This window comes from Capricornis sumatraensis, chromosome 3, assembly GCF_032405125.1.
Source record: "Capricornis sumatraensis isolate serow.1 chromosome 3, serow.2, whole genome shotgun sequence".
NCBI classification, from domain to species: domain Eukaryota; kingdom Metazoa; phylum Chordata; class Mammalia; order Artiodactyla; family Bovidae; genus Capricornis; species Capricornis sumatraensis.
In genome coordinates this window covers 16,431,291-16,457,143 of record NC_091071.1, presented here as the reverse complement: position 1 = coordinate 16,457,143, position 25,853 = coordinate 16,431,291, and the positions used below count along the sequence as shown (strand labels likewise).

Genomic DNA, 25,853 nt, shown 5'->3' with positions numbered 1-25,853 from the left:
TGGGATGAGGTTTAGAAATGACCTGGAAGAGCCAAGCATACTGTGGAACTGACAGCAAACGGGCTGCGATGAGAGCAGGCCTACAATGCTTCATTCAGGGAGAAGTCAATCAGATTATCCTCCCGGACAAGAAAATCTAAGTTATGAGATAACGGACTTGGGAATCACTGCAGACTGCCACCTGAAGACAGACTCAATGTAATGTTAAAAAGTCAGCTACTAATACTGACTTTAGGTATCTATTCTGGGAGGAAAAGAGTACATGCTCAATTTTATCTTTAAGATCAATAATAACTTTTTTAGGATCCTGTGTGTGTGCTCAGTCTGACTCTTTGCAACCCTATGGACCGCAGCCCACCAGGGTCCTCTGTCCATGGAATTTTTCAGGCAAGGAATCTGGAGTGGCTTGCCATTTCTTCCTTCAGGGGATCTTCTCAATCCAGGGATCAAACTTGTGTCTCCTGCATCTCCTGCACTGGCAGGTGGATTCTTTACCATTGTGCCACTTTAGGGTCCTGAGTATATTCTAATTTGAACAAGAGCCCTGAGGGAGAAAACATTACAGTATGATTTTTTCCCCAAGAATTTTTTCCTAGATTTTGGAAATATTTGCAGCATCTGTACACAGTCCAAAGACTTCCATGAATGTTGATGGCATATCATACAGGCACATTTGCTTTGAAAAGTAGTCTTTTTAAAGTTTTACAGAAGTTGTTCTTACTCAATCTACACAAATCAGGGTCTAGAGTTGGGGCATGCCAAGCCCATCAACCTCCTGGGGCCCAATGGGTTGTTTATTGGTAGAAGCTAATCTGGTCATGGAAACAAGCAGTCACAGGCCACCAAGAAGGGCAGCCTCGTAAAGAGCCTCTTGGGGAGGCTCTGCCACAAATAACAAGCTCATCCAGGCGCTGGGCTGTACCCCAGGCAGCTGTGTGCCAGGCTGAAGCAGCAGTTATACAAGAGAGGGGCAGCTGGCCAGGGCCAGGGTAACTCCTGCAAGGAAAACTGTGTGGGCGTATGGGTGGGTGGGCATGTGTGCAGCACAAGTGTTTGCAAGCACTTGGTTAAGTTCCTATGTGTCTGTGCGTGTGTATGTGTGTGTGTTTGTAGCACAAATGTGTTTGCAAGAATGATGTTCCTGGTGCTTTCGGCTGGCAGAATGAATATCAGATTTTGGCTAATTCAACTTTTTATCGTTTCCTAGTATACCCTCCTGAGACTAGCGCCACAAGCTATGTAACCCTGGGTAAACTAACATCTCTGAACATGAATTTCCTCTTTTGTAAAACAAGAGAACTGTGATTAGTACTTACACCTCACAGGAGAGTTGAGAGAATTAAATAACAAGAACAAATAATATGGTGCCTGGCATGCAGTACCTCTTCTACAAACAGAAGCTATTATTATTAACAAAATAATCCCAAAATGCTAACCCTAAACCTCCAACTGGTGAAATCTGCCAACAGCAGGCCAAAGCCTTTCCAAATGGCTACAGTCAGGGCCACTGACACAGGAGGGCTTAACAGGTGGTGCAGCGGTAAAGAATCTGCCTGCCAGTGCAGGAGACACAAGAGACACAAGTTCGATCCCTGGGTCGGGAAGATCCCCTGGAGAAGGAAACAGCAACTCTCTTTAGTAGTCTTGCCAGAATAATCCCATGGACAGAGGAGCCTGGCAAGCTGTAGTTCACAAGGTCACAGAGTTGGGCACGACTTAGCAACTAAACAACAACAACGCTGACACAAGAGAGCTGACAATCGCCATGATCGGCTCTACCAGGTCGTCTGCTGCAGAGCTTGCTCCCAAGTCCTCCCGGGAGGATGATTTTTCAGAACCTTTTTTCTGAACATGAAATTAGAAAATAAAAGACAGCTTACCTGACCCTGAAGTAACTATAAACTGCTGTAACCCCAGGTAAACTTCTAAATTGTCCTGAAGAACTGGGAACTGAAAACAAAGAAACAGAAGATTAAAAAAAACATAAATGCGAATTTTAACAGCATTTCAACATTGAAAGAAGTACCTGTAGTGGGAGGAGCAGGGTAAAAAACTTTTCTCTGGGAGCCTTTACACACAGCTAAGAGGTGGCACCCCTCAGCACCTCCCACCCCCAAAGTCTTCTACAATTAAAACCACCAGTTAATACTTGGAATAAGAAAGAAAATAAAGCACTAGTTCCATACTTTTCTAAACAAGGCTCTATGATTATTATGACAATTATGTCCTTAAAGGAAGATATCAAGCCCCCAAATGATCTATACTTTCTAGAGCTCTAACACAGGACCCACCTCCCTTCAAGTCCAAGGAAAACCCTGCCCTTGAAAAAAAGCGCAGTTAAGCCTTATTTAAGTGCTTGATAGAGTGAAGAGAGCCAAATTATTTGTAGTCAGTTTGCCTTACTCATTTAGCAGACAGGACCTTCATAATCAGAGCTCTATCTTTTCTTCCTAAAGCTGCTAACTCACCATTAAGATAAAATTAAGACGTTATTGTGACAGGTCCCCACGAAAGGCAGATGGCAAAATAAGATGGCACTCTCCATGAGAGAACACAAGACAGCTGGGCGGTGCAGTGCAAACCCGACCCCAGTGAATTATCGTGCCTTCAGAGGAGACGCGGACTTAACGAAATCCCTTCAAATAACAAGCATCACTTGGCGAATGCAATCAGTCCTTATGACATAAATATAGACACAAAGTGCCCAGCAAATAATCTGCCAACAGTTTTGTGAGTTTTATGAAGGCTAACTTTCCAACAGTGTAATTTTTAAAAATAAATCTTCCACTTGGCTTGGCCACTTGTAAGCCACTGGTGAAAGCATAAAGGCATCAGTAAAATTTATACTACACCCAGGAGTTTAGGAAAGAAAAACAGAGCTTCCAAAAGCTCATTTTAAAATACTGGGAGGAAATGTTATACACATTAAATTCAAGGGTCAGTTATCATAATTATTATTCTCTGTTTAAAACATATACATTTTATAAGACTGGTGAGCACAAAAGCCTTACTACTCATGCTATATGCAGGGAAATAATTAGGCTCTTCACTCCCCTCCAAATGGTGAGTTACCAGTGTTGAGAAGGCGTGTGTGGGAAGGAGCTCCATCACTTTGGCCACTACCTCCAAGCTCTGGCGTAAGTACCGCTGCCACTCTGTCTGCTGCTGCGGGGCAAACACAGAAGGATCAGCTCTTCCCAGAATGGCAGAGGCTCATCAGCTTTCCTGCCAGCCTGCCCTCCACCTCAAGCCCACTCTCCAATATAAGTATGTGGAGAAACAGTAAACCAGGTTATTTGGTACTTTAAAAATGCCAAGCTAAAAAAATTTTTGATCCAATAAATTAATGTCATAAGAACATGGTTCCTCAAAAAGGAAACGATTCACATAAAACGACCTACTTTTCTCTCTGTCATAGGAATAAGAGATTTAAAAAAGTGACTGGTAAAATAAATGCTCGAGTCCCCTTTCCGTCATTCCAGCTATAGGAATTTGTCATTCATTACCTTCTGAGACAGCCCGTTCCTGAGCTTACATAACCGGCCACACCAGTGCTACACAAAGTATGGTTGATGAACAGCAGCATCGGCATCTCCGGGGTGGGGGGTTGTCAGAAATGCAACTTCTGGCCATGCTCCCCCCCACCCCTCCCCCCACACACTGCCTGAATCAAAGTCTGCTTAACAAACTGTCTCACAGCGCCTCTTATTCAGGCTAAACTATGAGATGCACTGGCTTACATCAGACAGGTAACAGATGTGAAGCTAAAGTCTACCAAGTGCTGCCAAGCACCTACCACCCACCAGGCACGTGCCACCATATCCACGTGTGGTGCCCGCACGTAACCGTCAACACAGGTCGGTTCAGAGAGAGCCTTCCTCTTCTGGGAGACATGGAAATTAAACCTCAGGGAAACTCAGTGGCCAGACTGCTACCTTCTTTGTACTCAAGGCTGCACAGTCAAATCTAGGCCATCTGGTTCCAAGCAGGAGGCTGTTTCTAACCCAGATATGGCTACCCTCAAGGTCTTAACCACAGCACAGTGGCTGCTATTCTGAGAGCCATAACAGTGACTTGAAAATGTTTAAATGCAAGGTGGTTAAGAAAAAGGAACACTGGAATTATATCCTTAAAGACGTTTTTCTTACCAATGTGAAGCATGTCAGCATCAATAAACTCAAGGTTAATTTTAAGAGATATGAGTTTATATTAATAACATATAGTCAAAAGAGATGTCCTTTTATTCTAGCCTTATCATTTAAGTATCTCTAACTATCTCTGCCAGTATCCAGCTGGCTTATATTTGTTGCCCAGAATGTGGATGCAAGGCAGGGGAAAATAGGTGGGATGCCAAGTTCTTACTAAACCACTTTTCACTGTACATATGGTTGCTTTACTTACATCTCTAGTCCATATAGGTAAATGCCTGTAAAATATTTTTACAGTTCATAAACCCAAATCGACCAGCAGAATACAAATTTCAAATGTGTAACTCAAACTGTAAGACTGCTCTGGCTTAAAGATGGTCTCCAGAGCAAAGAGCTATGGGTTCCAAGTCTCCATTTCCATTCATACCACAGGATGGCAAGGATTAAGGCCAACGAGGCTATGCTGCTTACATCGTCATCTAGAGTCTCATCATCCAACTCCTCCAGCTGGGCCTGGTTGTATCTGAACTGGATGCGATTCAACACCTCCGTCAGCAAGAGGACTAGGGCGTCTTCGTACCTGCGTGGCAGGGAGAAATGCAGCATCAGGTGAGAGCAGGCTCTTAGCCTAGGATTTCAAAAAGGCCCCCTGCATTCTGAAGGGAATGGTGTCTACACTGGATTACCACACACAGGAAGCATCTAAACTAAACTTAGTTTATGGTTTGGCAAATGCTACGTGACAGTGGGACAGGAGCAGGGATGTGACTTACTCAACGATGTTCCAGAACCTTCTTGTATAATATCCTTTGTCTCTGGTAGCAATTTTTGTCTTAAAAGTCTATTCTGTCTAACTTAGTACAGTCAGTGGGTGAACAATCTACCTACAATGCAGGAGACATAGAACATGGGTTCAATCCCTGGGCTGCGAAGATCCCCTGGAGGAAGCAATAGCAACCCACTCCAGCATTCTCGCCTGAAAAATCCCATGGACAGAGGAGCCTGGTGGGCTACACCTCAAAGGGTCACAAAGAGCTGGACACGAATAAGTGACTAAGAATACCCCCCTACACAGTGTAGTTACCCTAGCTTTATTTTGGTTACTGTTGGCATGGAATATCTTTTCCTATTTTTTTTACTTTAAACCTATTTGTGCCTTTAAAATTCCAGTCAGTCTCTTGTAAACAACGTGAAGTCAGTCCATTCTGCCAATCTTTGCTTTTTAACTAGGGAAGTTAAGCCTTTATATTTAATGTAATTACCAATAAGGAAAGACTGACTTCTGCCATTTTGCTATTTGTTTTCTCTATGTTTCATCTTTTACCCCTTACTTCTGCTAGGACTGCTTCCTTTTGTGTTAAATAGATAGTTTTGAGTGTACTATTTTAATTCCCTTGCCATTTCTTTTACCATATATTTTAAAAATTTTTTTTCTCAGTGGTTGCCCTGAGGATTATACGTGCTATATATAAATATCAATTAACTCAATGGTTTAATTTTGGCGGGGAGAGGTGGGGGGCTACACCACATGGCTTGTGGGATCTCAGTTCCCTGAGCAGGAATTAAACTCAGGCCATGGCAGTGAAAGTCCAGAACCCTAGGACCAGACCACCAGGGAACCCAACGATTCAATGCTGTCAACAACTGTGAGAGGTAGGTGGTATTACTGATACTTTTCTGATGAGGAAATTATAGTTAAGAGAAGTTAAATCAACTGCCCAAGGTCACAAAGCTAGCTGGTTTGAACCCAGGGCTCCCTAACTCAACGCCTCATGTTCTCTCTACACATAAACCACCAATAGGCTTTGAGCCTGCTCCACCCATTCCCCAAAAACCTCAATTTTAGTCAACTTTTAACAACACTTAAAGCCGAAAAGAAGACATGGGAAAAGTCTAGGGACACCCTGACCCCTTGATCTGTCTAAAAATAATTTCTCAAAGAAACATTTGGAGCCGGAGGCTTGGATATTTCCCACATGTGATAAGAATCTAACTCAGCACCAAAGTTATATGTAATAGTTGCTACCACAAGGGCCAACAAGCCACTAACTTTCAAGAACAAATCATGTGGCCTAAACGTCTGCCTTAAACATTTCCTGAAATGTTTCTACGAGAAGTTCAGGGCTGGGCCCACTCAGAGCAAAGCACCCACCCTGGTGGTTCAGTTCCTAGCACCAGTCCGCTCTCCATATTCTGTGATGCTGGGACTGAGACTGCACACAACATGCTTCATCTCTGCTTGCTGGACTCGATCAAACACTGGAGGAAAACTGAACGGCAAAGGGACCCCACTCTTCCTGTGGGCTTGCTGTCCTGGCAGTGTCACCCCAACAATGGTCCCCAGGCAGTAACAGCAGCAATAACTGGTTCCAGCTTCCACGCTCCCCAAGCCAGCTGAATCACACCCTCTCTCTGAGGTGCCAATAGGACCCAGGTCACAACCTCTCCTCAAAGGATTAAGTCCCAGCTCCCTGGGGGCCCTCTTCTGAGCTGTGCAACTGGGGGATTCCCTCCCCTCAGAGATCTGACCTCTAGCTGCTTGGAGGCCATCTCTCGGGCCATTGATAGTCAATGTCCCCGACACCTCTGCATGGTACCCCAGCCCTAGGGATGAAACTGCTTCCTGTAGCTATTGTCTGTGTTGTCTCAGTGTTCCCTTTTTGCTTTCCACTCCTCTAAAACTTGTTTAAGCAATTTCCTACACTGAATTCTTAAAATAAGTAAGTGTAATTTCTGTTTTCCTGACAAGACTCTAACTTATCAATCACCTCATCTTATACCGAGAGTACCAGGACAACAAGACAATCAAAGCCAAAAGGTATCCAATACCAAGACCAAGTACAGTTCATTCAGTCTAAGAGTTACAACCCCTGTACTGAGACTGTAGATATGGTCTACTACTGCTAAGTCGCTTCAGTCGTGTCCGACTCTGTGCAACCCCAGAGATGGTAGCCCATCAGGCTCCACCGTCCCTGGGATTCTCCAGGCAAGAACACTGGAGTGGGTTGCCATTTCCTTCTCCAATGCATGAAAATGAAAAGTGACAGTGAAGTCGCTCAGTCGTGTCCAACTCTTAGCGACCCCATGGACTGCAGCCTATCAGGCTCCTCCGTCCATGGGATTCTCCAGGCAAGAGTACTGGAGTGTGGTGCCATTGCCTTCTCTGAGATACGGTCTAAAGACTACTTAAAAATCCTCCTGAAATGTCACATTTCAGAGCTCTGTGGGCACAGGAGCTCATTTCTTCATCAGAGACAGAGACACTGTCCCCCCTCAATCCCTCAAAGAGTCCCTCATTATTTGCCAATAACTTAACAAGCTAGACAAGATAAGTAATTAAGCATGATGGCCCAGAGGAGAATGTTAGCAGAAAAAAATCACTAATAAAATAGGCAACATCTGTGGGAAAACTTGCAAACAGAATCAAAATCCCACTTCAGTAGACTTTAGAAAAAGGCTAAGTTCAAACACTTGAGCCTAGAGCTTATATTTGTCATTTGCCTACCCAACACCCTTCTTCCCCAGGAAGAGAACACGAGACCCTGATGCCAAATGAAAGACTATGTTTCCCAGTCTTCCTCTGCAGACAGGAGTGGTCAAGGAAATTTTAAAAGAAGTTATTTGGTGGGGCCGCTGGGAAAGCTGCTTTTGTCCAACCTCTCCCCTCTACTCCTGCTGCCTGAATCACGGGTGCGATGCCTTAGATTCAGCACCCACCTTTGACCATACAGTGACTGTGGAGATGGAAGTCATGCCTACAGCTGGTAGAACAAACATGTACAGGGCTCTAAACTAGTTGACACACAAAAAATGAGAAGACACTGAACACCTGTCAAGGGAAAGACAATCAGCAAACTGTCACAGATGACACAGATGCTGGAATTATCGAAGATTTTTAAAGCAAGCTATTATAAGCATCCTTCTTGAGGATCTTCAGCTGAAGGGTGTTTTGGACTAAACTGTGTCCACTCAAACTTTGTTTGCTGAAGCCCCCAACTCTCAGTATGACTGTATTTGGAGATAAGGCCTATGAAAGGCAATAAAAGTTGAGTGAGATCATAAGGGCGGGGTGGGCATTAATTACATGAAGAGAAAGAGACATGAGGGAGTGGAGTGTGCTCACGCTCCCTCCTCCCCGTGCAAGCACAGAAGAGGGGCCACATGAGGACATGAAGGGAAGGCAGCGTCTACAAGCCAGGAAGAGAGCCCTCACCAGAAACCAAATCCGCCAGCCCCCTCATCTATGACCTCCATTCTCTAGATGTAAGAGAAAATTAATTTCTATTGTTTAAGCCATCCCAGTCAGTGGTATTTCATTATGGCAACCCGAGCTGGCTGATTGAGAAGGTAAACAATAATCAGAAAGAAACCTGGGAGCTTCCCTGGTAGTCCAGTGCCTAAGAACCTGCCTTTCCCAGGACACTGCAACTGCTGAGCCCACATGCCACAACTAAGGAAACCCGAATGCTCTGGAGCCCGTGCCCTGGAACAAGAGAAGCCACACAAGGAGAAGCTCATGCACCACAACTATAGGGCAGCCCCTGCTTGCCACAACGAGCGAAAAGCCCTCGCGCCAACAGAGACCCAACAAAGCCAAAACTAAATAAATAAATTTTTTTTTAAGGTTTTTTTTTTTTTTTTTAATCTGCTTGCAAATGCTGAGGACACGGGTTCAATCCCTGGTCCAAGAAGATCCCACATGCCGTGGAGCAACTAAGCCTATGCGCCACAACTACTGAGCCCACGAGCCATCACCACTGAACTCTGCGTGCTCCAGTGCCTTTGCTCTGCAACAAGAGAAGCCACTTCAATGAGAAGGCTGCGCACTGCAAGCAAGAGCAGCGCCCAATCACCACAACTAGAGAAAGCAACGAAGACCCAGTGCAGCCCCCCAAAATTAATCAGTTAGTTAATTAATTTTAAAACAGAAACATGGAACTTCAGAATGAAGGGAAAGCAAGAGAACTGGCAGATCTCTGGGTAAATACAACTGCTCCTCTGTTGATTCTCTTAAGAACTTTAAAATATGAATGCTGGATGAAAGCAAAAACAGAACACTGTCTGATGGGATTTTCACGGAAAATACATGGCAACCTCAATGCAAGAAGAGAGAGCAAAAAAGTAGTGAGGCTTCTATATTACACTTGACGTGGTAATACGTCAACTCGAAAAGTTAAATATATATGCATTTTAATATACAGACCAATGACTTTAAAAACTCATAAATATAGTCAAACACTCAGTAGATACACTCAAAGGGAAAACTAAATTTGTGTGAAATTAACAGTTGTCATTTAGCTGCTCAGTCATGTCCGACTTTTTGCAACCCCATGAACTGTAATCCATCAAGCTCCTCTGTCCATGGGATTTCCCAGGCAAAAATACTGGAGTGGGTTGCCATTTCCTTCTCTAGAAACTAACAAAGAGAGTCTCAAAACAAACAAAGCAAAAACTGATAGAATTGAAAGGAGACGTTGACAAATCCACAACTTTACCTGGGAGAATTCACCCCTCTCTCAGTAACTGGCAGAACAAACCGGATAAAAAGATAACCTGTAGAACACTCTCAATCAATCTGATCTGGCATACGGATAACACTGCACCCAGCAACAGCAGAGCACACACTCTCAAGCACAGTGAATGAGCCCCAAGAAGAGCAGGCCATAAAGCAAATCCTGACAAACTGAAAAGAACTGGAACCACACAGAATATGTTTGCAGATCATAATAAACTTGAAAACAACAGCAAGAAGACACAGGGAAAATCCTCAGATATTTAGAAATTAAACACCAAAGAGGAATTCTCAAGAGGAATTACAAAATAAATTGAATGAAAAGGAAACCAATACCTATTAGAATTTGATAGATAAAGCTAAAGCAGTGCTCAGAGGGAAACTTAGAGCATTAAATGCTTAAATATACAATGGAAATAAACCTACAGATTGGTGTGCTCAAACCACAAATGTGATTTCAGAAGCACCCCAACTTCTTCTGAGAGTTAAATAAAATGTTATGTTAAGGCAACTACATAGCAGCTGCTTAGTAAATGTGTGATGAATGAAAGAGAACAAATGAATCAATATGCAGGCAATAAATAGACAAACCTACAAGTCAGATAACTACAAGGCACCAAAGCATAATCCTGGGTAGCTTTTTCAACTCAGTGAAATATTCTGAGTGAATATTTCCTATTCACTTGAATATATCCTATTCACTTGCTCTCTGGGGCAGTCAACAGCATGAATTTCGTGTATCAAGAGCTAGAAAGCTACTGGAGCTCTGACATAAACCTGGTTAATACCTTTTACTAACTGTATCAAAATGCTGTGTGTCACAATGGCACTTCCTCTTTACTAAGCAGAAAAACCCACTCACAAGAAAAGGGCAGCAAGTTTTCTCACGCCTGCCCACATTTGTTTACAGTCCAATCTAATGTCACCCAGAATCCCTGGCAGGTCTGTGGCCAGCACCTGCCAGTACTCTCATGACAAAGGGGTTCACAGGACATGACTCAGTAACTTTAGGTTACTTAACACACTGCAAGTTTCCTCATCCTCCTATAAAAATAAGTTTCTACCCAGGTGTCTCCCTACACACTGACAAGCACAGAGAGAAGGAAGTTAGAGAAAGAGAGACAAAGGATGAGAACTAATACTTATTTTCTGAACATCTACTATCAGCCAAGGTACTTTATACACACTGGTTCATTTAATTTGCTCAAGAACTTGTAAAGTAGGCACAACCATTCCCAAACTACAAAGAGGAAATGGAGACCGAAATTCAGGTCTTCCAACACCACTGATTCAAAATGGCAAACCTGGACAGTGACCCCACTAGCAATTAGTTCAGTTGGGTGCATTATAGAATATTTATCTGTTAACAATGGGACTCAAGTTCTCCAAGTCCCCACCAGCTCTGAACAAGAAATTCTTGAGCATCTTCATTGAGCAAGGAACATGTGGAACTCCAATTTCCAGACTCCTAGGACCAAAAATAATTCTATGTACATTTGTACTTCTAAATTTGTAGCCTACAAAGCCTACCACTTTGTTGTGAGGAATGATGCAAAACCTATAAACCACAAGAGACAGGAACTGAATGCTGTCTCTGCGACTTAACCACACCTACGTCTCCCATTTAAGACACCAAGAAAACATCTGACTACTTCCTGCAAGACCAGTTGCTTCTGAAATTCTGGTTCAAGTCACAAAAGCCCCCTGACTTCTTTCAGATATATTTCATCAGTTGAAAAGCATTTGACTGCATTGACAAGCTCTTCACTAAAAATCAATGCAGTAATTATCTGTAGCCAGTGCTCTTTATCAGCTGCTTCAATATATTGGGATCTCTAAGATAACCCAGAGCTGTGGTTGCCAAACTTTCAAAACTTTCATTTAAGGTTTTTTGAGTATGTACTTCTATAAATATGCTCCGTGAGAGGTGACAGGAAACACAGAGTTCAACTATTTTCTTTGAGCAGGCAGTAGACTGCATTGTACATCTTTCTTTGTCGTCTACTACCTTTGACCACTAGGGGGTGTCAGACTGACAAGCTGTTCCCCCAGATGATGGTTACCGTTAACGGCATAAACCACAGACGAGCTTTGGACGTTTGGGTTGTTAAAGTGTGAAAGTGTTATGTGTGTATTTTTTTAAGTCATGAAAAATCAGAAAGCCTTATTTAGGATAATAATCAAAGGATCAATGAGAAAAATCCCTAGTGTTTAAAGTGGTCAGCCAGGACCGCTGACAACTGTAACGACAGATGCCTGGGCAGGCAGGCAGGCCACCATCTGCAAGTGGGCTGAGGAGTCTCTGCTGTCCAGGGGTCCTGTCATTTAACTCCACAGTCACCACCTCAGTCAAACAACAGCAACATCTTCTATGACTTATTATTACTGTGTGGTCATTACTGTGACCATCCATTGAGTGCCTAACATGTGATCGATACTAAGCCAGGTATTTTATATACGCGATTTCCTTGAATCCTAGCCATTCTACAAGAGAGGTATTAGTATGCTCATTTTGCAAGAGGAAATGAGATTACCATATGACTTGACCAACAGTAACACTGCTAGCATGAAGCAGAAAAGGGATTTAAACTGCACCACTGCTCCTTCTATTGGTGCAGTAATCAGCACAAGTACCTCTCAGTGGAACAATACCGTATTCTCCCCACCTAAAGCACATTTGTACTGCGCTTTTAAAAGCATTTTCGTGCTGATCATGTCCTCAGCTTATTCTTCCAAAAAGTCTGAGCGATGTGAAAGACCATCTAACCACTTAAATATAGCAAAATCAGGCACAGTCCCAGAAGCAAAGGATGCGACTGCTCAACATACAAGAAAGAGAATCTGGCGGAAGCGCCTTTTCTTTGAAGAATCTCATTCAACAACACAATTACTCACAGTTGGCAAGTTCACCAAAAACAGGATCTACTGTTGTGTAAGAAGGTTTCTGATACACAAATATACTACCCAGAACCATATGTGACCTGACATCATAACAAACTGGAAGCTATTTTGCAATCATAAAAATAGTTTGGGAAATGAAAGTGCAAATGCTTAAACTTGGAATGCAAATACCGTTTAGAATTTTAAAAACTCTTCAAACCTCAGAGATGGAAAGGGTTTTAAGAGGTTCAGTCCAACTCTCCCCAGATGGGAGTTCTCCTCACTACCTCCATTTGGTACTCTCTAGGAGAGACGTATTCACTATCTCCACCATCCACCACTGATACTATTTACTGAGCATTTGTAATGTGCTGAACACTCTAGATATGTTAGCTTCTAATAGTTAGATATATAAGGACCACAGTGTACAGGAAACATACTTTCTGCCTGCAAACAAGAAAAATGGTCTTGAGAAACGTGGGGAAAAAACATTTCCCCATTTTCTGTTTCTAAACTATAACAAGAAGTACGAAACTAATTATCTCTGGATAGTGGGATTATAGAAAACTTATCTTCTTTATATTTTTCTATCTTTGCTAGTTTTTAAAATAAATACTTTTTTCCCTGACAAGTATTCATTATTTAGGAAATTTTCAAGCACATACAAAAGAAGTGAGGATACAATGAACTCCAAGTTCCTATCAACTGAGTTCAACATCAATTGTCAACACATGGTCAATCCACTTCCCCCACTAGCCCCAGGGAATTATTTTAAAGCAAATCTCAGATGTTATATCATTTCATCCAATAAATACTTCAACTTATATCTCTAAAGTAAGGATCATGGGAGAGAAGGGGCCACAAAAGCATTATCATACCTAAAAATTTAATACATGTTACTTTTTTAATCAGAAAAATGTTTTTTAAAAATGAGGTATCTAAGGGGAAGAGAAGAAGACAATGTTCAATGGCATTACTACCTGAACAGCTTATGCGACTCCGTTTCACTAAAGCAGTCTGACTGCATGGCGGACTCTTTAGGCCACAAGAGAAACTGACCAAAATGTCTATTTCTAGTTATTAATGTTTCTGTGGTTTACCTGTTGAGAACTGCTTCCTTGTCTCCCAGACGGCTTTTAATTTTACTTGTCAGATAGTCCAAAAAGAGTGTCCAGATATCCAAACAAGAGAAGTAACCTTCATGAGTAGGCTATGGTGCAAAAGAAATCCAGACAATGAAATTACTTAATGGAACTACTCCTTAGAAACACACCCACCAGTGTTTACTTCCACCAGAACGCTACAACCATAAGCCTAGGTTCCCTCGACTTCTTAGTAATAACCACAATTGGTGTCTTTTATCTGGTCTTCACGATTGGGCCCTGCTGAACTAACAAGACAAGGTTACCATGGAACATACTATTAAGGAGATATTATGCAGAACAAACCAATTTACAAAATAAGCCGAGAGAACACCTATGTTGAACTCTGAGACTGCGATGTGAAGAGTTCTCACTGATCCTCCGATTCAAATCTGCTTCAGAGAAAAAGAAATTGAGCTCCAGAGATATGTTCAATGTTAGGGATAGGAGCAGGTCTCTTTACTCCCCCAGCCAATGCTCTTTCCACTATGTACTATTATAAAACCAAAACTAAGTTTCAGCGGCTTCTAAGTGACAAGTTTACACATCTGAACATTAGGAAAGAAACACTTGCAGTCTTCCTACATGACAAAGTGAGCGCATTAAGTCTGACCCGCAGGCTCCGGCTTATCTGCAAAGTAGATGTGTCAAACAGGCTAACAGCAACCTCTTGCCTGAGTTTTAACAAGGACAAAGTGAGAAGAGAGCAAGTCTTTGTAGGGTCGTAGCAACTGGACCACTGCACTTTCTCAGGAGTTCTGTAAAATCCAGGCACTCTTTTCTCCAGTATCCTGTCTTCCTCATTCACATTCAGTTTCATCTGTGGCACCCCTGCCCCACAAGCCCTTATGTATCCCCTCAAATTCTTGCTACCTACAAGAACTCCTTGGTTTTACTTGTGATTGCTCCATTCAACTACATCATTGGTAGCAGGATTAGATATGGCAAGAAATACTAACACTATCTTCTTAGATCAGCTTCCTTCCATTTCTGATCCAAGAAAATCCAGACGTTTACATGGGCAGGTATGGAAATTGTCTAAGAGGTAACTTACAATGATGGTGGTGGTGTACAGTGAGAGTTCTATACCCAGGCTGAGTCTAAGACAGAAAAGCTATAAACTTAAAAAATGTGGCAGTGACTTCCCTAGTGGTCAGTGGTTAAGAACCCGCCTTCTAATGCAGGGGACTTGGATTTGATCCCTGCTCAGGAAACTGAGATCCCAGATACTGAGAGGCAACTAAGCCCGGGGGCTCTGGAGCCCATGCTACACAACTAGGGATGCCTATGTGCCACAGCGGAGAGCCACACCTAAGACGCAACACAGCCAAATATGTCAACTTTTATTTTTTAAAATGGCAGACTCCACTCATAATCCACAGGGCAGCCCTGGAACTAGACTGTTAACAGCTCAATCAGGACCACCGGCAGGGCCATCCTCAGAGCACAAAATGAATTAGAAAAATAAGCAGGAAAAAAAACCACAATAAGCCATGTGGAAATAATATGGGTAGCCTGGGGACAGGCACTCTACTGGCAGCCAGGAGATGTAGCCTTGTCCTGGCTGTAGTGTGCTGTGCTTCCTTGTCAGGAGCTTACCTAGTCGCCTTTCCTTGATTTGAAAAGCAATACCTACCAGCTCCCTCACCAAAAAACATAACTGATCAGATGCATGTGGCTTTTGAGAAAAGCCAAGAGCTAATGGCTATGTCAAAGTGCTTCATGATTACACATGTCTTTCTTATGCCTTTGAATTGAGGATTTACTACGTGTCTTGAGGCTGTAAGAAAGTTGGGCAGATACACCCTCTTCAGGACCTGAAACACCACGGTTCACATCCACATCTACAGGCCCCACTGTGAGGCCTCCTGTGCTGCCCACAATCTGGCCTTTGATGACTGCTCTGGGCACAGAAGGCTAAGCTCATAAAGCTCGATGGGTTGACCGCACTTTTGGTGTCAACTCTGCAGAGCCCTCACAGACTCCTTTCTAAAATGTATCTATACTCAGATTTACTCATCAGATTCCAGAGCCAGTTAGTCAATAAAGACTAACTGGCAAGCGCCTTTAGAAACTAATGATACCACTACTTCTTTCTCCAGGAGATTTGTTTCCTTTTGCATTTGGTCTATCTGACCTTCACAATAGTCCTGGAAAACGGAGAGAAATTTTTCTTCTTTCCATTTTACAGACTAAAGAAACCAAGGCTCAGAAGTAAAGTCACCTGCTAAGGTGACAAGATAAGGAACAAAAAAACTAGAGGACTTTCCTGGTGGTTCGATGTTTGAGAATCCGCCAGCCAATGCAGGGGGCACAGGTTCCATCCCTGGTCCAGGAAGACTCCACATGCCGTGGGGCAACTGAGCCCATGAGCCACAATTACTAAGCCCACATGCTCTAGAGCCCGTGCTGTGCAACGAGAAGCCCCTGCACCGCCGCTAGAGAGTAGCCCTCACTCACTCCAAGTGGAGAAAGCCCTCGTGTGGCAAAGAAGACCCTGCTCAGTCAAAAATTTAAAAAAAAAAAAAAAAAAGATGCCCCCCTGCAGTCTAAATCCCTAGAAATTTAAAAGACTTGTCCAAGGACAGAGGCCTGTTAGAAATAACCAGAGCTCAAACACCCAAAGAAGTAGTTATTAGACATGCATACTTAAAACATTTTTTTAAGCTTTCTTCTATAACATGCATCTTTAAAAGATCCCATTTTACATAGAGAGCAAAGTTATATGACATTTCATTCTGTTTTCCCAAATAAACCCCTTCTTTCTGCCCCCAGCACGGGTTCCTTCTCTCTCACATCTACTGCACTTATTCTAAAGTATCAATCAAAGCCTTCCTTTTTTCCTAATTCTCTTTCCAGTTTCTCCAGATCGATGTCAAAGCTCTCCCATTTCTGATATTTCTCTCCTGCATCCTCACCCTCCTGTATCGCATCACCTCTCTGTCCCATATTAGCCCTGGTGAGCTTAGCTGGCTTCCTCCTCGCTCTGAGCTCACTGGCCCCTCTATCAGACATCTCATCAATTCTTCAACCTCCTCCTCCTCCACCCAGGCCCTTCCAAATCCCCTATTACATTCACACACCCCTCCCAGCCTCCACCCTTGCCTCTCCTCTAGCCTCATGAAGTTACAACATGTTTCAAACTACCAAATGACTATTTATAAGATCAGCTGCCCTCCCTGACCTAGCAGCTCCATTCCTAGCACACACCAACAGAAGGAGTTATGCATGTCACCAAAGGCAGGCACAAGAGCGTCTGCTGCATGATTCACGGCCACCAGAAACTGGAAGTAGCCCAAATCAGCAGTGGCGCGGCTTTTCTAATGACTTCCTATAAATCAGTGAGAACAAACTCCTGCCACACACAACACAGATGAAGTTCGTAAACATAATGTTGAATGAAAAAAGTCAAACAAATCTACATTGTATGCTTCCATTTAGAGGAGTTCTAAAACAGGCACAACTAATCTGAGCTGCTGACGTCAGAACTGGGGAGGATTTGGGAAGGACATGAGGGGATTTCTGGGGATTCTGGTAAAATTCTATTTCTTGACTTGGGTGGTGGTTACCTGGGAAATCTTTGTTCATTTTGGGAAACCTCATGAAGCTGTACACGCATGATTTACACACTTCTTTAGGTGTGTAACCCTTCAACAAAAAGCTGTGGAGGGGAGCAGGGCAGTCTGCACCTTGAGGTTTGCAGAACCTCAATTCCCCTGACCAGAGATTGAACCTAGGCCATGGCAGTGAAAGCCCAGAATCCTAACCACCAAGGAACTCCCCAAAAAGCTTATTTTAAAGAGGACACGCAACAAGGACCTACTGTGTAGCACAGAGAACTCTGCTCAACGTTACATGACAGCCTGGATAGGAGGGCAGTTTGGGGGAGAATGGATACATGTATATGTATCACTGAGTCTCTATCCTGTCCACCTGAAACTACTACAACATTGTTAATCATCTATACCCCCAAACAAAATAAAGTTTAAAAAAATAAAGACAATTATATAAAAGGGGGAAAAAAAGACATGCAAATGAGCACAAGTGAAAGGGCATGACTGAAAGATCCACAATGGCACTGTGATGATGGCTGCCCAAGTCTATACATCTACCGAACACCACTGAATTGTACAATTACAATGGTGAATTTCTTAGCAAGTAAATTCTATCTCAATAAAGTTGCTAAAATATATACAGAAACAAAAATACTGAGTCACCAGAATGTAAATTCTAATGAAAAGAAAGGACTTGGCTTAAGAGGAACTACAATAGGAGCTCAAAAAACAACTGCTGAATGGGGGGAACAACTGAACCACCAAAACTGAACTCTTGAGAGCTGTACTATCTACCGTCTCCTTGTGGGAAGGCTTAGTGACAGCTACAGACTACAGCTAAAGGCCCTATGGATTCAAATTCTGGCTACACTGCTTACCAACTCTTAAGACCCTCAGCAAGTTACTCTTTGTGCCTCAGTTTCTTTATCTGTAAAATGGGGATGATAATAATACCTACCTCATAGGGTTGTTATGAAGGATAAAGGTGTTCATCTTCATATAGTAAGCGCTACGTAAATGTTCACAAAATAAAATAAAGTTCTTTCTCCCCAAAATAACAAAGTGGGCTTCTTGGGTGGGAAAGGGATGGATATGGGTCATTCCAGTGCTTTACCTGATGAAATGTGTATTTGAACAAAAGTGTCAAAAACTCCACCACAGGGAACTGGGAGTAGGACTCGATTCTCCTTAGGTGAACGCTCACAAAGAGCCGTAGAAAGTCAGTAAACTTCTCGATGTAGCTAGAGAAGACAAGAAGACAAAAGGCAACAGTGAGAAACTCAGTTACCTCCTTAGAGGAGAATTCAATTCAATCCAAATTTCTTTCAGTACAGAACTATACAGATTTATAACATATTTTCAGTTAAAAATATAAAGGCCTGCAACAATTACCTACAGCTCAGGCAACCCTTCATTCCATTACCACCTGAAACACAGCAGAAAAGCAACTTTAATCCTCAGATACCATCTACTAAGGCACCTTATAAGCTAGCATCCTCACATTTGCTAACTCAGTGACCCAATTAAAGGGAAAGGAAACGGTACTAAAAAGGTCGATGGGCGGATCGGCTGTCATTTCAATGTGGCACGTCTGGAGGGCTGGTTTTCTTTGCTAAGAGGTCAAAATATTACAACGAATGTGCTAAAAACCCCAAAATAAAACAAGGCTATACAAAAGGCGTGGCATCCAGGTAAGATCTATTCAAGCTTGCAACCCAATGTTCGTGTTTTTCCCCACCCTCTAGCTCTGGTGCTAATTAAACATAGCACATCCCAATCCATTCTAAAAAATTTCAGAAGTAAGGGAGGAGGGCTGTTCGAGCTGGACAAGACTCAGGGACAATTTAGCGATGCTTCATTTTACAGATGAGGCCCAGAGAGACAAAGTGACTGGCCCAAGGTCACTCAGCCAACTCATGGAAGAATGGGACCACCATCCACTCCCAATCCAGTGCTCTTTCTTTTCACATCACAGGGAGTTCCCAATTCATTTGTATGCAAAAATCATTTCACAGAGGAGTGTGGGTCACAGCTGTAAGGATAAGAGATGTCTGTTATTAAATACACAGCACATCATCACTCTCACATTTCAGAAACTGTCATTATAAGCCCCTCAATACCAAAAGGTGATTAGAAAATGAGATGGGTGTACCTCCATAAATCACATTTCAGAGACTGATTAAAAAAAGGTAAACCTGGTCTTAGCCAAAAATTATATGTTGGCTAAAAGCAGTTCTGACAGTCCTAACTGCAAAAAGCTGGCCTTTTTGTTTAAAGCAAAGATATATGAGATAATAAAGGGGAAGAAGACTAGTCCTAAGAAGAGCAAAACTGGCCCATCAGTAAACGTCCCAAATTGCTCCTGGGACCTAGCACCTGAGGGTGACCAATCGGTCTGTGTGGCTGCCACACACAGGTATGTTTATCTGAAGCTTTAAAAAAAATTATTTTGTTTGATAAGGATCATGGGGCCAAACACTTAAAAAACAGTAAGGCACCAATCAACTGTACTTAGAGATGGGAAAGTACAAAAGAACTCCTCTCTGAAGCCTTCAATCACTAAGACTCAAGAGCAGGAACTCTTCATTCCTCGCTCTGCTTATGACATTTTGACGTGGTTATTCAAAGCTGTCAACCATTTTGCTGCTCTTTAGGAAGCCGTACTCAATTCCCTACCACCCATAAAAGAATAAGGAAAAGTCGTAGGTCATGTAACACACAATCTCAATTTTATTTTCATCTCCAACTCAATTTTTAAAAAGAATACAGGCAAGACTGTTTGGCAGCTAACACTCAGATTTTATTTCACCTCATTTTCTTTCCCTTGCCCACCTTCTGGTACAGGTGCTAATGAGCAGTAGAAAGTTAGAAAAAAAAGCAGGAGAAGAGAGGCAAGAAACCTGGGGTTAAGTAGCTCCTAAACAACTGAGAAAGGACTTAGCTGTTTAGAATTAGGGGGAAGGGACCCAAGAGCCAGGAAGCAAGCACACAGTATTGTTCATGTCACCTTTCTGCTTCCAGGCACCTCTCAGCTTTCACAGGGCAAGAGGAAGCATAGGATTAAAATATAAAACCAAGAGCACAAAAGTTACATGTGATAAAATCAGTATACATCATCCATGATGACATTTTTATACCACCCAAATGTAAGCCGTAACAGACATTAGACTACAAGTAAAAGTCAAAACAACTGATATCTATTTGATGCTTGGTGTAAGCTGCTAGGTTAACTGTTGGGTTTTTTTAACCATACGAAGATACAGCCTTACTTAACCAAAGCTACAAAGGATATAAACATATACAGTTGTGTGTTTGAAAGCTGATACCTTTGAATTCAGATAGAAAGCCATTATCAAACAATGCAAAATAAACCCACATATTACCATATCAGATTATGAGTTCCTTTGTGAACATACAAAGAAAATTTCACAGAAAGCTTGTTCACAATGAACCAAACCAAAATAATCTTACATACCAATTTTTTTCAACTTTAGAAAAACTTGTCAAACTCGCTAAATTTAAAAAAGACTAGAACCGTCTTGACTTTAGGCACTTGACTTTATATCCCACTGTTTAAGGAAAAGGAAACGGCTTAATTCTGCATAGAACAACAAAAACAAACCAAGGAAAATTGATTGAAAGACTAATGACTTTTGCTCCCAGGCAATCTAGAAATATTTACTAATTCAATACAATTTATCTGCTTGAAACTTTCTTAACGGTCAACATAATGTTCTTGATATATAAGCTTCCAATCTTCCCCTGTTTTTACACAGCAGTAGCATCACATTAATGAACACTGTAAGATTCATAAGTGACATCATCTCTAAGGGAAATAAACAATGAGACTGTGCCTCAGCTCACTGTGGAGTCATCTGAGTCCTTAACAAAGACAGGCGAAGTGACTTTAGGCTGCTTTCAAGAGGACAGTAACCAAGAAACACAGATGTCTGCTCACATGAACATCTCCCCTCTCTTCTGAGGAAACCTTGCCAGCGGCATAAAACTTACAATAGTGACAACATTCCTATACACTGCACGACGTTCATTTGGGAAAAGTCAAACAGTGAGAACCAACAAGCAACACCAAGCGAGGAAAGGCGAGTGTAACTCCTGTACCTCCACGGGCCTCCTCTCCTGTGCTTGGCTCTGCCTGAGCAGCGGTCCCCGCTCCTGCACCACCTCAGACCTGCAGGCAAAGAGTGAGGAAGAGGGCGGACGAGGGAGGAAGGGAGGACAGGAGATGGACGGGCAAAGAAGACAACCAACCTGTACAACGTACAATCGCTTTTCCTCCTCAACTTATTTCCCTTAACCACCCGAGCCCTCCTGGCTAAGCTCAGACTTACTGGCACATACCTACCTCTCCGTTCCTCACCAGGAGCCCCAGGTTCTGAAACCAAAGAGGATTATGGACACTAGGCAGCACAACGTGATCAACAGTCAAGGCCCGTTCTGGGGCACAGCCGAAGCCACACCTGTTTTCATTACCTCTCATCGAGTTCTTCTAGCCTGCTCTTCACTGTGTGGGCATTGTTATCCTTGGTGATTTTCTGCAGGAGGTAGAAAGTCTGCTGGAACATACGCAGTAAGTACTCCTCGAATTCCATAGGCACACAGTTCTTGGACATGAGTTCATTGATGCAGGACATGGCCAGGACCCCCAACCGGCCTCGCTCTTGACCCAACACACAGTTCTGGCTGCTGCCGTTAACTGATGCCATCTTTCTGGCCCGGATGTCACAGCCAAAGCGCGCAAAGTGGAAGATGGTGGTAAGGAGGGACGGGGTGATGCTGGCAGACAGAGGAATCCAACTGAAGAGATGGGCCAGGCACTCCAACGCCAGGGAACAGATATACTCACTCTCCGCATCAAGAATGGGGATTGGCTGATTCAACAGTTTGGCTGAACTAGGACTCTGCAACAGGTTACTCAGTAAGTCACCTGAAATACAAAAGACTTTAAGATACACGCCATCAAATCTCTTACAAACGAACTTAAGAAAGAATTCTCCTTAAAAAAACAAAAAAACGAAGCATTAGTGCAAAGCAGAAGTTCTCAAAGTTTGGTCCGGGGACCCCTAACAGTCCCCAGGAACTCCCTTTGGAGGTTCACAAATTCACAATATTTTTTTAAAAATGCTATTTTCCCCTCTCATTTTTATTATCTCTCAAGTGTAAAACAGAGCTCTCCAGAGGCTACGTTCCACAAGCAAGAAAAAGCAAAAGCTATCTATCATTAAGCTACATGTTAGAGATTTACAAACTATAAAATAACTCCACTCTAAGTAAAAATTTCTGATTGCTTTGGAAAGTTATTTTTTCATTAAGATATATTATTTGTTTATATGTACTGAGTTCAGTACAGTTACTTTTAAAAGAATTAATATGTAAATTGACTATATTCCAATAAAAAAAGAATGCAGGGGACATGGGTTCAAGCCCTGGTCAGAAAACTAAAATACCCCATGTCTCGGGGCAACTAAGGCTACATAACCACAAACAAAGAACCCGAGGGCCACAGCTGCTGAGACCGTGAACTCTAGAGCTCATGTTCCACAACCAGAGAAGCCCTTGTGCCACAACAAAAAACGCTCATGCACGGCAACCAGAGACCCTATTCCCTCTCACCGCAACCAGAGAAAGCCTGTGGCCACAATGGAGAGCCGTCATAAAATCTTACACTGTTCTGAAATGTGCACAAATATAAAGTAGTACTACTACAACAATACACTATAAAACCAAGATGAATTATATGAGGAGAAATAAAATGACACCTCCCAAAAAAGGATATTTCTAAATTTTCTCAGTTTTGATATCAACAGATAAAACTCATAAAGCTCTTTGAGGACCTCAATAATCCTTAAGAGTACCAAAGCTGAGGGTGGGTCAAACAGGCTGAGAGCATTAAAAAGGTACAAACTTCCAGCTATAAGATAAATAAGCCCTGGGGAGGGGATGTGATGTAAAATATAGTTTACAATACAGCATTTGAATGCTGCTGAGAGTATAAAACAAGTTTTCACCCCAAGAAAAGTATTTGTAACTATGTGTGGTAATGGGTGTTAATAAATTTACTGTTGATAGATCAGAATGTGGTGATCATTCTGCAAAATATACATAAACTATTATGTTATGCACCAGAAACTAACACTAACAGTGTTACATGTCAGTTATATTAAATATCTCAATTTAAAAAGAGAGAGAATAAACAAGCCCGAGGACCAAAATGTGAAACTACTGGGCTAGTCAAGGTGAGGTCTGTGGACCTGTATCAACATAACCTGGGAGCTGGTCAGAGATACCAATGTTCAGGTGCCACTCACTCCCACTGAACCAGAAGCTAGGAGGGTCAGGAAGCTGCGCCTGTACGAGCTCTCCAGGTGATTCTTATGCTTGCTCATTAGTTTTGAAGAGCCCTGAACTAAACACCAAAGGAAATCACACAAAATGAAACTGGGGGTGGGGAGATGGCTATAAAACGATTTTAGAAAAGACAAAAAAAAAAAAAAGACATTCAGTAACTATAACAAGAAGTCTTTCTGAAATAAAGATGAGACTATAAAATAAAAGGGCTTATTCTGCCCCAAGAAAAAAAATAAGGAGTAATCAATACAAAAACTTTAGGAATAAAGAAGGAATGAAGGCAGCAAAAGCACCTACACAAAGAAGAAAACCCTGAAGTCAGACTTGACCGTAACATTCAAAGCCGAAGAACAGTGGTGCACTGTCGCAAGTTCTGGGGCAAAGAATGACTCAAGCCCAAAGGTCTCTTTGAGTATAAAGAAAGGTGACATTTTTTCAAACATGCAAAAATTCAAATAATATATTGCCCACAAATTCTTAGGGAGAATAATGAACAAGAAACCCTGTACATAAAGAGATAAATAAAAACGAAGAATTACAGAATGGAGAAGCTGTGGCAAAGGGACTAATGCAAGGACTGAATTAAATACAGAATCAAGACCGAACAAACGGGAGAATAATAGAAGGCCGTGCTAGCTAACTTTCTCATCTTCCACAAGCATTAAGTCTCAAAATATATGGACTAAAATTAAAACATGTAGTCAGAAATTTGTTTTCATAACCTTTTCTTATCCTTGGAGATATCTGTTACAAACTAATATTCCTTGTGGAAAAAGTATCTTACGGTCAGCAATTACTTCCATTTAGTATTTTCTGTTAAATTCAAGTAAAACTAAAATTTAATAGTCTTTATAAAAAAATAAAAATAGGACTTCCCTGGTGGTCCAGTGGTTTGAGTATCCACCTGCCAATGCAAGGAACAAGGGTTCGCTCCCTGGTCCAGGAAGATTCCACATGCTGCAGAGTAACTAAGCACGTGAGCCGCAACTAGTGAAGCTTGTGCGCCCTGGAGCCTATGCTCCGCAACAAGGAAGCCACGAGAATGAGAAGCCCGAGCACAACGAGATGAAGTTGGAGCTTAACAATGAAGACCCAGCAGCCAAAAAATAAAAAATAAACAGCTTTTCTTTAAAAAATAAATACATGTGTTATGATGCTATTCTGTCCTTTTATTCAGCTTACTCTACCTTTCTATCTACGTAGAAAGAAAGGTCTGAAACGATGCTATTTCTGGAAGGTGGAATACTAGATAAATTTTTACATTTTAAATGTTTTTTTACCTTAGCAGCAGTTTTCATATTTTTGGGTCTTAGAAGTCTTTACACTCTTAAAAATCATTGAAGACACCAAAAACATGTTTATATTGGTTATTTCTATTGATATTTGTCATTAGAAATTAAAACTGGAAATTGTTCAAATATTTAATTCATTTAGTAATAATTAACCCTATTTACATTATCATAAATAACATTTATAAATGAGAAAGATATTTTGCCCTACAAAACGTTAATGTGAAGAACAGCACTGCCTTTACATTTCTGGAACTCGCTTTACTGTGTGGCTTAAAAGAAAATGAGGCGCTTCCCTGGTGACTCAGATAAGTAAAGAGTCTGCCTGCAATAAAGGAGATAAGAGTTTGAGCCTGGGTCGGGAAGATGCCCTGGAGAAGGGAAGGGCTACCCATTCCAGTATTCTTGACTGGAGAACTCCATGGACAGACAAACCTGGCAGGCTACACTCCACTGGGTCGCAGAGAGTCAGATACAACTGAGTGACTAACACACTTCTGAAAGGAGACAGGTTTTCTCATCTGCTTCTGTACTCAATCTGTTGTTTTACTGACATATATGAAGAGAACCCAGCTTTACAGATAATAAAACTGAAAGGGAGTATTTTAGTGGCCTTTTCAGATAATGGCAGCTATTCTAATAACAAAATTTGAAAAGTACCAATTTCTTAAAGGTTAACTGCAATGTAGGATCTGAATGCACTTGTTTTTCAGTACACTCATGAGAGTGAGAATAAAAATGACAAACCTTGTCTTAGCAATTTTTATGAACACATGGTTGACCTCTGGGACCTGAAAGCATGTGGGGGTGACCTCCGGGGGTCCCCAGACCTACTGAGACCTGCCACCTTATATTAATGTTGGATTAATATGAACAAAGTAGTTAACCTTTCTCAGCCTCAATCTCCTCAGCCATTAAAATGAGGCTTTTGTGATTTATTAATAAGGACTTTAATTTCCATT

The 25,853-nt window shown here is 42.0% G+C and overlaps 1 protein-coding gene across 3 annotated transcripts in view; it reads right to left on the bottom strand.

Moving 5' to 3' along the window:
* The window catches only part of XPO6 (exportin 6), a 107,231-nt gene that overhangs the window by 28,589 nt on the left and 52,789 nt on the right, over positions 1 to 25,853 (bottom strand). For all 3 annotated transcript variants that reach the window (XM_068967327.1, XM_068967328.1, XM_068967329.1), the window contains 6 exons: positions 21,728 to 22,181; positions 18,351 to 18,477; positions 13,641 to 13,750; positions 4,620 to 4,728; positions 3,073 to 3,165; positions 1,881 to 1,950 (listed from right to left, as the gene is read on the bottom strand). In XM_068967327.1, coding sequence (XP_068823428.1) covers positions 1,881 to 1,950; positions 3,073 to 3,165; positions 4,620 to 4,728; positions 13,641 to 13,750; positions 18,351 to 18,477; positions 21,728 to 22,181 — 963 coding nt within the window. The remainder of the gene's footprint in view (positions 1 to 1,880; positions 1,951 to 3,072; positions 3,166 to 4,619; positions 4,729 to 13,640; positions 13,751 to 18,350; positions 18,478 to 21,727; positions 22,182 to 25,853) is intronic.